Genomic DNA, 14,529 nt, shown 5'->3' with positions numbered 1-14,529 from the left:
CTTTATACACTATCAAACAAAATCACACATGCTCTAATATAAGATTTGAAACAAAACTCTCAAATTACTTTTACAGAAAATATAGGATTGTCTGGTGTTTACAAATTGCTACAAAACTTTTCATACAAACATGCTTATGAACTTACCAACATTTTTATATGCTGACGCTTTTCAAAATGATTTGTATTCTCAGGAACACATTAAAACAGGTTGGTCGATAAGGAATAAAGATTTTTGTTGTATTTTTGTTTCTCGTCATACTTGATGTTTTTGATGTATTGTTATAAACAAATACAATGATGTTAAACTATGATGGTTGATATATTTCATGTATGGTGATGATGTTGTCTTTGATTCATTTATATACAATGTGATGATATTACAAGATGAAGTCACCTGCCCCCGGACGTTTCTGTCGTCCGATTCGGGGGTGTGACAATTGTGGGCCAGGGCAATCAAACTGGGAGGTTGTGGGCCAGGGCAATCCAACTGGGAGGTTGTGGGCCAAGTTAATCTAACCGGGAGGTTGTGGTCCCAGTGTTTTGGCAATCCAACCGGGAGGTTATGGGCCCAACATACATTGTATATGTCTATTTATGTTTTTCATCCATTGACCTAAAGTCTATCAAAGCTGAAATATCAAAGCTGGAAATTTTATGTTTTTCAGCTTTCTTTGTGTTCTATGATAGTTTTAAAACATGTATATCTAATTCGTTTAAAGTCGGAACAACATGTGTTTTTTTCCAAAGTGTAGTATAGAGTTTGTAAATGATTATAGACTATAATTTTGTCATTTTTGGTTTCACATGCATTGATTTATACTCTCCCAAAGTCAGGATATCAAAGCTGCGATTTTTTTTTCAGCTTTATTTTTGTATTTTGTGAAATTTTAAAACACGCATATCTAACTTGTTTGAAGTAAAATTATCATGAGGTTTTTTTCAACGTGTAGTTTAGAGTTTATACATGATTTTAGACTATAATTTTTTCATTTTTGGTTTAATATTTAATGACTTACAGACCCCCGAAGTTAGGATATCAAAGTTGGACATTTTCAAAGTTCAACCACTAAGTAATTACAAAAAAATTCCAGTTTTTCCGGTTGTAGACCCACTTTAACCGGTTCTATCTGACTCGTTTTGATATTTTCGGGTTTTCCAGTTCTAGAATCACTTTATCGGGTACCTTATCCGGAACCGAACCGGAATCGGTTCCTATATATCGGTCCGGTTTTCGGTCCTATATATCGGTCCGGAACCGGTTACCTGACTTTTTGGGTTCGGGTTTTGACTCACTCTCATCCCTACCTACCACTAACCACTATAGTGATGAGTGCCACATCATCACCACATCTTTACTACTAAACCATGAAATACCTACCACTACCACACCATTCCACCTCATTTTTTTAATTAAATTTAATTCAAAAATATTTAAAAAGGCAAATATATAGTAAAAAGATATTTTTTAAACTAGTTTTTTATTTAGTTAAAAAACATTACATAATTAAAAAAAAAACAACTAAAATAAAATAGAAAAAAACATAAAAATGCAAGCACAAACAACTTAAACTAGTTTCTAAACCCTATTTTTTTTTTAATTATTCCATTTTGGAGAATTCTTAAATTTTAGTCAAGCTTTGAGGTGTGTAAACAGTCCGTTGTTTATGTCTTCATACTGATGCATGACCATATCAACCAGATCGATATCGTCTTCATGTACATTGTTTATAAGAAAGTTATAAACTCTGTTAAACTCTAGATATTTTGCTCTCATATCACGAAACTTCGAACATATTGCTAGTGCCAAGTCTTCTTCTTCCTCTTCTAACAAATTCATCATTTTGAGAGCCATTATTTTTGAAAGATCAAGTAACACAAGTGTATGATTGTGAATAAAGAGAAAGAAGAACCGTGTAAAATATAAGGAAATATGTTGTGGTATTTATAAGAAAGTTTGTAGGTAAAAGATTTTTAAAAAAATATTGAGTAAATGCCCAAAGTAGCCGTTAGACACCGACCAATTTTGATCGGGCATTTTAGTCCATGGTGTTGACCACGATGGGTCACGAGCACGACGAACCACAAAGGTCCTTGCTAGTGTGCACGGACCATGGCCGTGACCAACTAAACAACGAATCCTTCGTGGTATACATACCGGAAGGCCTTATCAATCTAACTTTAGTCATTTTTTTTGTCTTGATTATATACTCTTATTAATGATTTCATCGTATCAAACACTCTAATGTCATGACTAAAATATAGTTTTGGGGCAAAAAGCAGGGCAAGGTGATATGTAAACCGCCACAAATAAAAACTTAATACTATTTCAATTTCGGAAACACACGGTGAAACAGATCAGCCATGAGTTGGATGATCCCCAAGTCGACCTGTGCTGAATCTTCTCGTCCGATGTCCACCAAAGCATGGGTTTTGCACGGCGTCGCCGTCGCCGCTGCTCTGGTCGGTGCTCACGCTTACTTCTATTACCGCCGATCTGCCACCGTGTTTCGGAGTCGAGTAGTGGGCATAATTCCAGCCCGGTTCGCTTCTTCTCGATTTCAGGGCAAACCCCTCGTTGAGATCCTCGGAAAACCCATGATCCAGGTAGCGTGATACTCCTTAACTCCTCAACTCCTAAAATTCTTCATTCTCTATAAATGTCGAATTATGATTCTCGCGATCTCTAAACTCTAAGTAATAATTTGTTTTTTTTCGAGTGTATATACTTGTATTATTCGTCAGATTACTAGAATTTAGGGCATAATTGTACTATTTAGGTGCTGAATCCAAGTTCATGAACTTCAATTACAGTAAATTTTCCTAAATGTTCATATGATTTCAACAAATGACAATCGTGGTTGATACTAGTTGCATTGATGCAACCAAATGTTTGATCCATTTCCTCACAAATTAGGGTTCCTTTTATTCAATTTTTAACAGAGAACTTGGGAACGAGCAAAGTTGGCAACGACATTGGATCGCGTTGGTAAGTATTTGAGCTTAATTTGAAATTTACTTCTAGTGTATTCTCGATAATCTCTTCTTCTACATTCTCTCTGAGTTTTACTTTAACCAAATCGGACATCATCCCTGTTGCAGTTGTGGCAACGGACGATGAAAAGATTGCAGAGTGTTGTCGTGGATTTGGCGCCGATGTGATAATGACTGCAGAATCGTGTAGAAATGGTACAAAATCTGTCAATCGAGAGTTCTAATCATCTCAAATATTGATTAAGATTAACCCAATTTTTTTTGCATCAATTGTAGGCGCAGAGAGGTGTAGTGAAGCACTTCAAAAGCTCGACAAGAAATATGACATTGTTGTCAATATTCAAGGAGATGAACCACTAATTGACCCTGAAATCATCGATGGAATTGTCAAAGCCCTTCAGGTATCATATCATAGAATCACATCACTTGCTTTCGAAATTTCTTCATCTATAATTCATAAAATATATTGATTTTGGTGCTGTTTTTAGACTACCCCTGATGCAGTTTTCAGCACAGCAGTTACATCTTTGAAACCAGAAGATGCTTTTGATCCAAATCGTGTGAAATGTGTTGTTGATAATCGTGGTTATGCAATCTATTTTTCTCGAGGACTCATCCCCTTTAACAAGTTTGTGTTTCTTTGACCTAAATATTTGATCATCTCTGACTTTTCCATGTTTATTTATTTATTTAATAAATGGTTCTTTTTGGTGCAGATCTGGGAAGATAAATACTGAATTCCCTTATAATCTTCATCTTGGCATTCAGGTACTCTTGAAAAAGAAACAAAAGTTTAATTTTATTTAAATATTTAATCATTACATGATTTTGGTTTTTTTAGAGCTATGATTCGGAATTTTTAAAGATTTATCCGGATTTGTCTCCAACTCCATTGCAACTTGAAGAAGATTTGGAACAACTTAAAGTTCTTGAAAATGGGTACAAGATGAAGGTACTTTCTTTCTCATTTGGTTTTGTGTATTTTCTTGATATAAAGATTTGAAGAATGATTTTTTTATTTTGTTAATGGTTGTAGGTAATAAAAGTGGAGCATGATGCTCATGGTGTTGATACTCCAGAAGATGTGGCCAAAATTGAAAAATTTATGCTCGAAAGGAACTTGTCTTAGTGTAATTTTGTGATTTTGTCACCAAAAGCTTGAAGAGTTTTTATCAAATTAGTGTTTATTTGTTGTAGAGTTGGAGTTAAAATTTAGACATTATATTTTGTACAAGTTATTAACAAAAACATTTACATGAGTTTGTAAGTTTAGCATGTGATAAAGTGTATCAAATTGTCGGAATACGAAAGTGAAACTTGTAATACTTTTGCTATTTGTACAAACAATATATTTTAACTTTTATTTATCATAGCAATGTATTTATATTTTTTCTTTTACTATAATAAGTGTTGCAAAAGTCGCTACGCCTTTTCAAATTAGTCAACAAGCCAGCAAAGAATATTCGGTCTAGGCAGGGAGTCAGATTGGTAATTGTAAATAATTTAATTTTGGAAAAATTATATATAGTTATATTCTGCATAATAAGTTCATTAAAATTCATAACAAAATAGATAAATATAATAACAATTATAGTTTTTTATTTTAAAAAAGCCAAAATTTCTGAATATGACAGATTTAACTGAGGTCCCGTTTGATAGTTTCTGTCTGAGAAAGTGCTGTCTGGGAAAGTTTTCTGACTGGAAAAGAAACCATGCTGTTTGATTGAACATCTGATTGACTGTGCTGAATGATGAAAAAAAAAGTAATAATTCAATATAAAAATAAATTTTAAAAAAGTTATTTAAAAAAATTAATAATCCAATAAAGAAAGAAAAATGCGAGGTTTGGTGTATAATTGTCTTTCCAGCCCATTCAACCAGAAAGATATGATTTTGGGGCTTTCTGGGAAAGACATATCTTACCGGAAAAGACCCGGAAAAGACCCTTCTTTTGTGCAAATCAAACAGTCTTTCCGATCCATTCAGTCAGAAAAATCTGTTTGGACCTGAAAAGATACGTATCAAACGGGGCCAGAGTTTTTCTGTGTAATGACTCTTGAGGGTAATTAACTTTTGCGTTTGTACTCATTTGGTCCCTTTTCTTTTTTTTGTATTCAATATACCATCGAACTTGTTGTCGGTGTTTACCATAGCCCTTTTGACCGGCTTTTGACCTGTGATAGCCGGTCAAAGGGCTATGGTAAACACCAACAACAAGTTCGATGGTATATTGAATACAAAAAAAAAGAAAAGGGACCAAATGAGAACAAACGCAACAGTTGGTTACCCTTCTGATTCATTTTCCCTTTACTCATTTACAACAAATCCCACATCATCTCCTACTGATATTAATAACTTTTATGAGATTCATTCTTGCTTCTCTTCAAAACATAACCTACGAAAGGACATTATTCATACATGTACAACTTTGTAATGCACTTGAATATTTATTAGGGGAATCTTGACTAAACAGGCGCATTTCATGACTACATTTACATTTCAATCAAATGATTTATCGTATCATGGATTCTAGACAAGTCTACAAACGAGTGGAATCATAAGTGCTATGATTTTTGAGTTTACTTAGCTTTAAGATCGAACTCATGGGATAAGATACAACATCAATATGTACAATACACCATAATATTGTACATATTGATATTGTATCTTATCCCATGAGTTCGATCTTAAAGCTAAATAAACTCAAAAATCATAGCACTTGTGATTCCACTCGTTTGTAGACTTGTTTAGAATCCATGATATGATAAATCATTTGATTGAATATGTAAATATAGTCATGAAATGCGCTCGCTTAGTCAAGATTCCCCTAATAAATATTCAAGTGCATTACAAAGTTATACATGTATGAATAATGTCCTTTCGTAGGTTATGTTTTGAAGAGAAGCAAGAATAAATCTCATAAAAGTCATTAATATCAGTAGGAGATGATATGAGATTTGTTGTAAATGAGTAAAGGGAAAATGAATCAGGAGGGTAACCAACTGTTGTGTTTGTTCTCATTTGGTCCCTTTCCTTTTTTTTGTACTCAATATACCATCGAACTTGTTGTCTGTGTTCACCATAACCCTTTGACCGGCTATCACAGGTCAAAAGCCGGTCAAAAGGGCTATGGTAAACACCAACAACAAGTTCGATGGTATATTGAATACAAAAAAAAAAAAAGGGACCAAATGAGTACAAACGCAAAAGTTAATTACCCTCAAGAGTCATTTTCCTGCTTGTCATATACTTGATTCCGATTATTCGGTTGATTATTAGTTATGTGTTATATATTAATATTTATATATTGTTATTATCAATAAAAAAATATAATTATATATTTTTAGAAGAATCGGCATGGGGCAAGCACGTGACACCTAATCTGTCCAACAATCACCTGATCTGATCTTTCCAACGACACAAAACCAAACAAACACTAGCCATTCAGACACCTTCACATCACACTTCAATTTCTTACACCTTCCCTTTGATTTGTTGCGAATTAATGGCCGCCGTTCTCGAAACCCTCACCGTTCCTCGTGCCTCCGGATTTCCGGCAGCTTCTCTAACTCCGATCGCCTCTTCTCCGGTCTGTCAACTCTCCCTCCGTCGGAGCTTTGTGCCGGAATCACGAGGCTTGAAGTTAAACATCCGTTCCTTCCGCTCTTCTGGATCCCTGAGATTGAGGTCGAAGTCCGGCCGTCGTGGTGGAGGAATCGTCTGTGAAGCTCAGGAAACAGCCGTACAAGGTTAGAATCGTTCATTTCTGTTGTATCTCTCATGGATTGGTGGATTAAATCGCTTGTTTTCTACATTGTACTCTCTAAACCTACTGGAGGTATTCTTATACTCGTAGTCGTTTAACATTCTTCGATTTCTGAAAATAGCTAATTATATATATATTTATGTTATGCAAATCCTGCTCTTAGTCTCTCAGTGCTCTAGCATCATTTCCTTGATATTCTCGTGTAGTTGAATGCATCTAACCTTTTGTAGAACACGATTGAATGCAAAAAACATGTGTATCTCGATTCAAAACCACATTTATCTTGTTTTGCTTGTTTTGTTAACTCCGTCCCTTCATAATAAACAACCACGCTTCCAATTTTCTTCCAAATTAATATATCATTTTCAAAGCCAAAACCAAAATTGACATTGATTTTGTTTCAAGTGAAATTAAAATTGACATCTGACTAACAAGTATGAAGTAGATTAATACATTTGTTGTGCAAAAAGGAACTACAATTGTTATACGCCTAGTAAATCATAGATCCTCTCCAACATTCAGTTTCATCAGCTGATTATGATTTGTTGAATCTAACATAAGCGAGTGCCTTTACTCTTTCACATAATTTCATTCATAGATTCATTGTTGATAAGTAATTCAAGCAAATTATGATGTTGTTGTGTTGACATTACAATTGCAGTACTCCCTGTGACTGATAACACATGGCAATCACTTGTTCTTGAATCCAAACTTCCTGTACTGGTTGAATTCTGGGCTCCATGGTGTGGCCCTTGTCGAATGATCCACCCTGTGATTGATGAACTTGCAAAAGAATACACAGGAAAACTCAGTTGCTACAAGGTAAACACAGATGAGAGTCCTTCAGTTGCAACCAAATATGGAATAAGAAGCATCCCAACTGTGATGATCTTCAAAGAAGGAGAGAAGAAAGATGCAGTTATTGGTGCAGTTCCAAAAACAACTTTGTCTGCTTGCATTGAGAAGTTCTTGTAGAGGTACTTATGTATATATAATTATTATATATATACTACTAGATTTGAACCAGTTTAGTTCTCTTATTTGTTTCTATCACAACTACAGATACTGCAAACAGCATAATAAATTTGATATCCAATTGTATGTATGGTTGGATTCAGATTTATTTGCTGATGTGCTTTCCAGAATTAGAATCTCATGTTTTGTGGTATCTTTTTTCTCTAAGGTGAAGATTGGCAAAAGAGAAATTCTTCCATATTGAATGTCATAATTTAGTGACATATTGAATGCAATTAAAAGATAAATGACCTAAAGAACAAACTGCTTACTATTGGTTGTCATTTTATGACATTAACCTTTTTCCTTCTCAATGTGTTGTTGAGGAAGAATGATAAAGAAGTTGTTTGTATGTTGCAACTATGCACAAAGATGCTTATAGAAAAATAGAGTTTCTGATTCACGAAAAAAAAAGAACATACATGGTTGTTTGTTGTATTCAATAGTTCATTTAATCCGAACAACAATCAATTTATACAAACTTAGTAGACAAAAAAAAGAATAAATCTGAGGACTTCTTTTAATAAAAGTCTTGTATGTTGAAAATGTTTTTATACTTCTTGGTTTTTAATCGTCACATTCGTATGAACTCAACATGACCTAAAATAAAACGCGCAAAACTAGAAAAACTCGAGATCTAAAATCTTCTATGATGAAATATGTTGTTGAAAAACTTCAACTTTTACAAAAAGAATGTCCAACGTTAAATCACAAAAAATGGAAAAGGTGTGGAAATTTATTGTTATAAAAAGCATAAGGTTGCCCATTTGATAAGGAAAAAACAATCGCAAACCATTCATTGATATTTTACAATATAGCGACTTAAATGAATTGAATTTATCCATTGGCCCAACTATGAATATCGTGAAACCATAGGGGCTGTTACGCAAAGTTTCAAAAGAATTAAAAATGAAAAAGAAAAGCAGAAAATTATGGGCATGACAATTGACAGGAGCCGACATTAACTCCGGCTCAAGCTGGAAAACCATAGCTTATAATAGATCCTGTTTAACAATAATTAATTCTTTGAAATCCTGTTGACAATAATCAATTCTGTGAAAATCTTTGTCGTAAATCTAAAAGCTGTTTTCCCTAAAGTAACAAAATATAAGCATTTATTATTTTAATACCAAAATCGTCATAACATTAATATCTATCCGTTCTATCAAATCCAGATTTAACCGGAAAGTTAATTATGATTTGATATTTAGTTGATGGCCATAAAAGGCTTATAAAATATTAAACTTTTGAAAAAAATATAAAGTGAAAAAGATTTATTTAATTTAGGATAAAACAAAAAAGTAACATGAAATTATTAAACAAATGATATTCCCATATCTCCTTTGTGAACCCCTTCACACACACACACAGTCCTTTTTCTTCCTTTTTACACTCTTTTCTTTTTCATTCTACTGGTTTCCCTCTTTCCTTCTCTCTCTCATCACACAAACCCTCATTCCCTCTCTACAATCCAAAACCAGACATAGAAATGAGAGGACCGGTGATCGGAAAGTACCCATCAAGCGACGGAAATGGTGAAGTCGGCGCCGGAAACGGAATCATAAAGCACAATCGGAAATGCAGAGATATTGTGTTTCTTGTTTTCTTCATAGCTTTCTGGATCTCCATGATTGTTAACTCCAGCTTCGGTTTCAACCAAGGAAACCCATTAAGGTAAACCAAAAAAGAAAACTTATAAACTCAAAATGTTTCAATCTTTACATTTCTTGAATAAAATGCCTTCAATTTCCCTTTATAAAAAGGAGGGTTTTCAATATTTCTTGCATTTTTAGTGTCTCTTTTACTGTTTTTTCTTTATAAAATGGTTTTTTCACACTTAAAATCACCTTCACCTGTTCTAGCATACGTTCAAGATTTGATTTTTTTTTTTGATTTATATATGAATATTGAGAAGTTATATAATTTTGGTTTGTATTTTTATGGGTTTTGTGTTTAACCAGGCTAAATTTCGGGTTGGATTATAAAGGAAATGTATGTGGAGGAAAACATTCCGATTTTGACCTCCGTGAATTGGAACTCAAATATTGGGTTAACCCTAATCAAGTTTACCAAAGTGGCATGAAGAACAGCGGGGTAAAACTGTCAAATGCTCGAACCATATGCTTATTAGACTGTCCAATACCCTCGGAAGATTCTTTAAATTGGGTTTGTGATTATCCAGAGGGAGATATTCGTCTTTCTTTAGATGATTGGATCGATATGAATTATGATTATTTTGCCGATCTTACCCCTGAACTTAGAAACACTTCTCTTCAACTTCAAGGCCCTTGTTACCCTGTCATTTTTCCAAGCGTAAACGGTATATTTCATAATTTATGTAAATAAAAATGATTTATTTCGTTAATTGTTTAATTAGAAGATGTAAGGGTAATTCGGTAAATGCAGTTTATTGGAGTTGCCAGTTTATTGATCGACCATCAAATGTTTCTTTGACTAATTGGAAACGAATGAATGGAGTTACAATCAATGATGATATGATCATAGATAAATCTATTCATAACTCCATTAATGCACGATCTTCTGTATTGAAGGTATGTATGGTATATATATATATACCTGATTTAGATGTCTTGTGCATTATGTTTTGTTCATAATGCACATAACATCCAGATGTCTGATGCATTGCATCAGGCATCTGACTCCACTAGTCATCCGATATTTTATATCGGATGACTGATGCATAAAAATGTAGTATTGATTAATAATTAGTGAAATGAATGCAGAGATATGTGGCGGATGTTGGAAAATCATGGCCCGTGTTGATTGTTTGTGGAGGACTTTTGCCTTTATTTTTATCGCTATTGTGGCTTTTAATGATCCGACATTTTGTGACCGGAATGCCCTGGGTGACTATTTTTCTCTTTAATGGCCTTATCATATCAGTCACAATGTTCTACTACATGAAAGGTTAGATTACATGTGCATTTTCAAACTTCTTACACAACAAGGGCATTTTGGTAATTTCACTGACGATGAATTTCCTTTCCCCATGTTTTGCATTTCTTTAGCTGGATGGATTGGAAACGATGCCATTTCGCCTATCATTGGCGAACACGATCCATACTATCATGTCACTTCAAGGGTAAAGTTTTTGCATCAACAAGGGTATTTAGTAATTTCACTTATATAAATTCACCGTTTTTCATATTTTTTTTCAGGAGCAACATCATATGCGAGCAGCCGCTTTTCTCATGACATGTGTCATGATCATATCCGTTTTATCATCAATCGCCATTGTTCGCCGGATTCTCATGGCCACATCAGTACTCAAGGCAAGTAATCATAACATTTATACTAAATTACATTTTTGGTCCCTGATTTTGTTCAAAAATTGCAGTTTTGATCCCAGATAGTTTCTTCTTGCAATTTTGGTGCCTCTACGGACCAAAATTGAAATTCTTGAACAACCTCAAGGACCCAAAACGTAACTTACTCCAAATCTTAAAATAAACTACTTTATCGATAATCCAGGTGGCAGCAAAGGTGATCGGAGAAGTTCACGCGTTGATAATTTTTCCGGTGATCCCGTACCTAATTCTGGCGGTGTTCTACATGATCTGGGTGTCGGCCGCCCTCCACCTTTTCAGCTCCGGCGAGATAGTCCGCAATGACTGCAACACAAATTGTTGTGCATACGATTTGAAAGCCAAAAGGGTGAGTTGCGATGATTGTTGTGGATATAGCATTCATTACACCAATCATATTGCAGCTTCGATTCTCTTCCACTTGTTTGGATGCTATTGGGCCACTCAATTTCTCATCGCCTCTTCTTCCACTGTCATTGCTGGCTCCGTGGCTTCTTACTATTGGGCTCGTGGAGAATCATCGGTTAGTAAATAGTACAAAATTTAACTCTCATTCCATTCCATTCCATTCCATTCTTCCAAACAATGGAATGTAATCATCCATTCCATTCCTTTTTTCAGACAACGATTCCGTTTCTTCCGGTTTTCTCATCGATGAAGCTACTCACGCGATACAGCCTCGGCTCAATAGCAATCGGTTCCTTAATTGTGTCTTTTATCGAGTCGACTCGGTTCATACTCGAAGCCATTCGAAGGAGACTCAAAGTCGCTGACATCATGCCCGAAAACTTCATCAAAAGAATGATGTTCCACACTTCTCGTTTTTGCTTAAAGGGCATTGAATTAACCATAAAATCAGTAAACCGAAACGCATACATTATGGTAAAAAAAATTGAAAAACTCACTTTTTTTTTTGGTGTAAAACCCCCCCTTACATTTAACCTTATTGTTATAGATTGCAATAACGGGAAAAGGATTCTTCAAAGCTTCAGAAATTGCAACAAATTTGATAATAAGTAACATTTTGCGGATTGGAAGAGTGAATGTGATTGGAGATGTTATTTTATTTCTTGGAAAGCTTTGTGTGAGTCTTGCTAGTGCGCTTTTCGCGTTTCTTATGTTGGACACTCATAAGTACAAATCGTCTCACAACAAGATCACATCCCCTTTGTTTCCTGTAATGGTAAGTCATATGTCACATAATTTATTTATTTAAAATTTAAATCATATGTAATAATATGATATGATATAATAAAATTTGGTTTTGGTGGTGTAGGTGTGTTGGGGATTAGGGTATGTGGTGGCGACACTGTTTTTTGGGGTGGTGGAAATGTCGATAGATACGATTATTTTATCGTATTGTCAAGATGCAGAGGAACATCAAGGGACAGCACATTATGCGCCTCCGCTTTTGATTGAGACTTTTGAGGAAGATAATGAGGTGCAAAGGATTGGACAATGAGAGATGTAGGCTTGTTTTGTTTTGTTGTTGGTTTTTTTATTAGGAAGTGGATTTTCTTATTTCTATAGTAGGTTACTTATGTGTAGAGCAAGTGAAAAGAACCATGCTAAAAAAAAGCATTATGATATGATGATATATGTATATGTGGAATATTTGCCCAAGTTTTGGATGAATGATTGAAGTTTCTTCGAGGCACTACATGTTATGTTGTTTAGTGCAATGCAATGCAAATTTATTTTTTGTACTACAAAATTGTTTGATTTTTTATTGGTAGTATTATTTTTTGAGGTTTTTGTTGTGTTATGGATTTCAAAGATGATTCTTACAGTAAAAGTAAGTTTTTCATGTTGCGGAAATATGAAATCTTAGGTTGAAAGTCATTTTACAAACTATAAAAATGAAGAAAAATAAAGAAATTATCTTATATATGGACGACTATTATGGGTCCATTGAGAAGTATGTGACTAATTACTATTCCAAGAAAAAGTAATTTTTTTTAGCAAATAATTAGAAAACAAAATTCAGCTATTTTAGTTTTTTCTTCAAATTGTATTAGATTAAGTTTATTATTATTATTATTATTACTTATTTATTTATTTTTTGAATTAACATCAAAGTAATTTTTGGGTTTGGGTTAAATTTTTTTTAATGCTTTGAAATAAAACCGGGCAAAGACTTGGGTTTTACAAACCCGATTCCCGGTTCTAAACCCTGCCATTAACTTTTTCATTCTCTCCTTCAAATCTGAAGCTCTGATCTTCTTCTTTCAAAACCCGATTTCAATCCTGCAAATTCACAACTCAAATTCCGCTGTCTGTGTATACAGAGACGTCGATAACTCCATCTTGTAAGTTTATTTATGCGATTTCAGTTTTTATCTTATTGTTCATCTTGATATGCGCTCTTTTCGAATATGGCGTTCCTTTATTTGTTTAGTTTATGGACGTTAGGGTTCTTTCTTAGCTGATCATGAAAAATACCAAATCCCACCACTTTGCATCTCCTAATTTTAGGGCTGAATTTAGGATTAAGGATGGTGTATCAGTAGCACACATTTGATTTAAATGTTTTCCATGTAATCGTCGATGATTTTGCTTATAGTTTATGATTTCCAATGATCGCCAGCACAATCTTTTTCTTGGTATTCAGTTCCATTCCATGGCTTTGGATGCCAATGAGTATGGAATTGAATTCCGTCTGTGTTCATAAAATCTCACCAATGAAGGAATTCAAATTTCTTTCCATTAAGTTATAAAATTCAATTCCAATCCTCCGTTATTTGTGTGAATGACTGAATTACTGAAATACCCTTCCTAAACCCCAACCTTGTATAATAACTAAACTAGAGTTGCATCTTTTTGATGAAAAAAAGGGTACAAAATGAACAAATGGTGAAGGATTATGTGATTTCTCATTCTTTACATATTCCAAATACAAACGAATATAATTGAATTTCTTTCTATTGTAAATCTGTAATGTATATGACAGAGTTACAAATGGGAACTACTAGAGGAGTGATTAGTGATAAATGGTCCATGAGGGTTCTCTGGCTTACAGCAATTGGAAGTGCTGTAGGTATGATGCTGATGCTACTACAATTACCATTTTACCCTTCACCCCCTTAAATAAATTACATTGCTAATTTCTGAGTGTTGTAGGCTTATACATGGTCGCTGTAGAAAGACAAACACAAAACAGGGAAAAGATGTTAGCTGCAGCAGCTGAAGCAGAAGCCAATAACAGTGTTTGATTGCCTCATTTACCATATTTTTCTTTTTCTTTTTCTTTTAGACAATGATGTAATAAATGAGAATTGTGTTTATTCCCAATATCTTTTTAGGGTTTATGTCATAATTTAACAACCAACTATTCTATATGTGCTCATTTAGTTGTTTTAATGTAATGTATGTGAAGATAATTCAGTTTTGGGATTTTCAACTATTTTGTATGTTCTCATTAAGTCGATTT

The 14,529-nt window shown here is 34.0% G+C and overlaps 4 protein-coding genes across 4 annotated transcripts; all 4 read left to right on the top strand.

The window, feature by feature from the left end:
• Positions 1 to 2,265: 2,265 nt before the first annotated feature.
• Positions 2,266 to 4,356, top strand: LOC145063636 (3-deoxy-manno-octulosonate cytidylyltransferase, mitochondrial-like). The gene is made up of 8 exons (XM_079011232.1): positions 2,266 to 2,606; positions 2,943 to 2,988; positions 3,102 to 3,188; positions 3,270 to 3,394; positions 3,482 to 3,621; positions 3,710 to 3,761; positions 3,835 to 3,945; positions 4,030 to 4,356. The coding sequence occupies exons 1-8, from the start codon at positions 2,364 to 2,366 to the stop codon at positions 4,120 to 4,122; spliced, it is 897 nt and encodes a 298-aa protein (XP_078867358.1). The 5' UTR covers positions 2,266 to 2,363; the 3' UTR covers positions 4,123 to 4,356.
• Positions 4,357 to 6,416: 2,060 nt separating this feature from the next.
• On the top strand, positions 6,417 to 7,927 carry TRX-M4 (thioredoxin M-type 4). Its single transcript, XM_079010940.1, has 2 exons — positions 6,417 to 6,742; positions 7,421 to 7,927. The coding sequence occupies exons 1-2, from the start codon at positions 6,499 to 6,501 to the stop codon at positions 7,732 to 7,734; spliced, it is 558 nt and encodes a 185-aa protein (XP_078867066.1). The 5' UTR covers positions 6,417 to 6,498; the 3' UTR covers positions 7,735 to 7,927.
• A 1,203-nt stretch (positions 7,928 to 9,130) lies between these two features.
• On the top strand, positions 9,131 to 12,759 carry LOC145063350 (Plasma-membrane choline transporter family protein). The gene is made up of 10 exons (XM_079010939.1): positions 9,131 to 9,447; positions 9,735 to 10,093; positions 10,180 to 10,325; positions 10,518 to 10,701; positions 10,803 to 10,876; positions 10,953 to 11,066; positions 11,266 to 11,622; positions 11,721 to 11,981; positions 12,055 to 12,282; positions 12,376 to 12,759. The coding sequence occupies exons 1-10, from the start codon at positions 9,263 to 9,265 to the stop codon at positions 12,559 to 12,561; spliced, it is 2,094 nt and encodes a 697-aa protein (XP_078867065.1). The 5' UTR covers positions 9,131 to 9,262; the 3' UTR covers positions 12,562 to 12,759.
• Positions 12,760 to 13,241: 482 nt separating this feature from the next.
• Positions 13,242 to 14,502, top strand: LOC145061383 (HrpN-interacting protein from malus protein). The gene is made up of 3 exons (XM_079008834.1): positions 13,242 to 13,408; positions 14,050 to 14,136; positions 14,220 to 14,502. Exons 2-3 carry the CDS (start codon positions 14,058 to 14,060, stop codon positions 14,309 to 14,311), a joined length of 171 nt encoding a protein of 56 aa, XP_078864960.1. The 5' UTR covers positions 13,242 to 13,408; positions 14,050 to 14,057; the 3' UTR covers positions 14,312 to 14,502.
• Positions 14,503 to 14,529: the final 27 nt, after the last annotated feature.

This window comes from Lactuca serriola, chromosome 7 (genome assembly GCF_051521515.1).
Source record: "Lactuca serriola cultivar US96UC23 chromosome 7, Lser_US96UC23_V15, whole genome shotgun sequence".
Lineage (NCBI taxonomy): Eukaryota > Viridiplantae > Streptophyta > Magnoliopsida > Asterales > Asteraceae > Lactuca > Lactuca serriola.
Note: the sequence above shows the minus strand (reverse complement) of the source record. Positions and strands in the feature narration are given on the sequence as shown.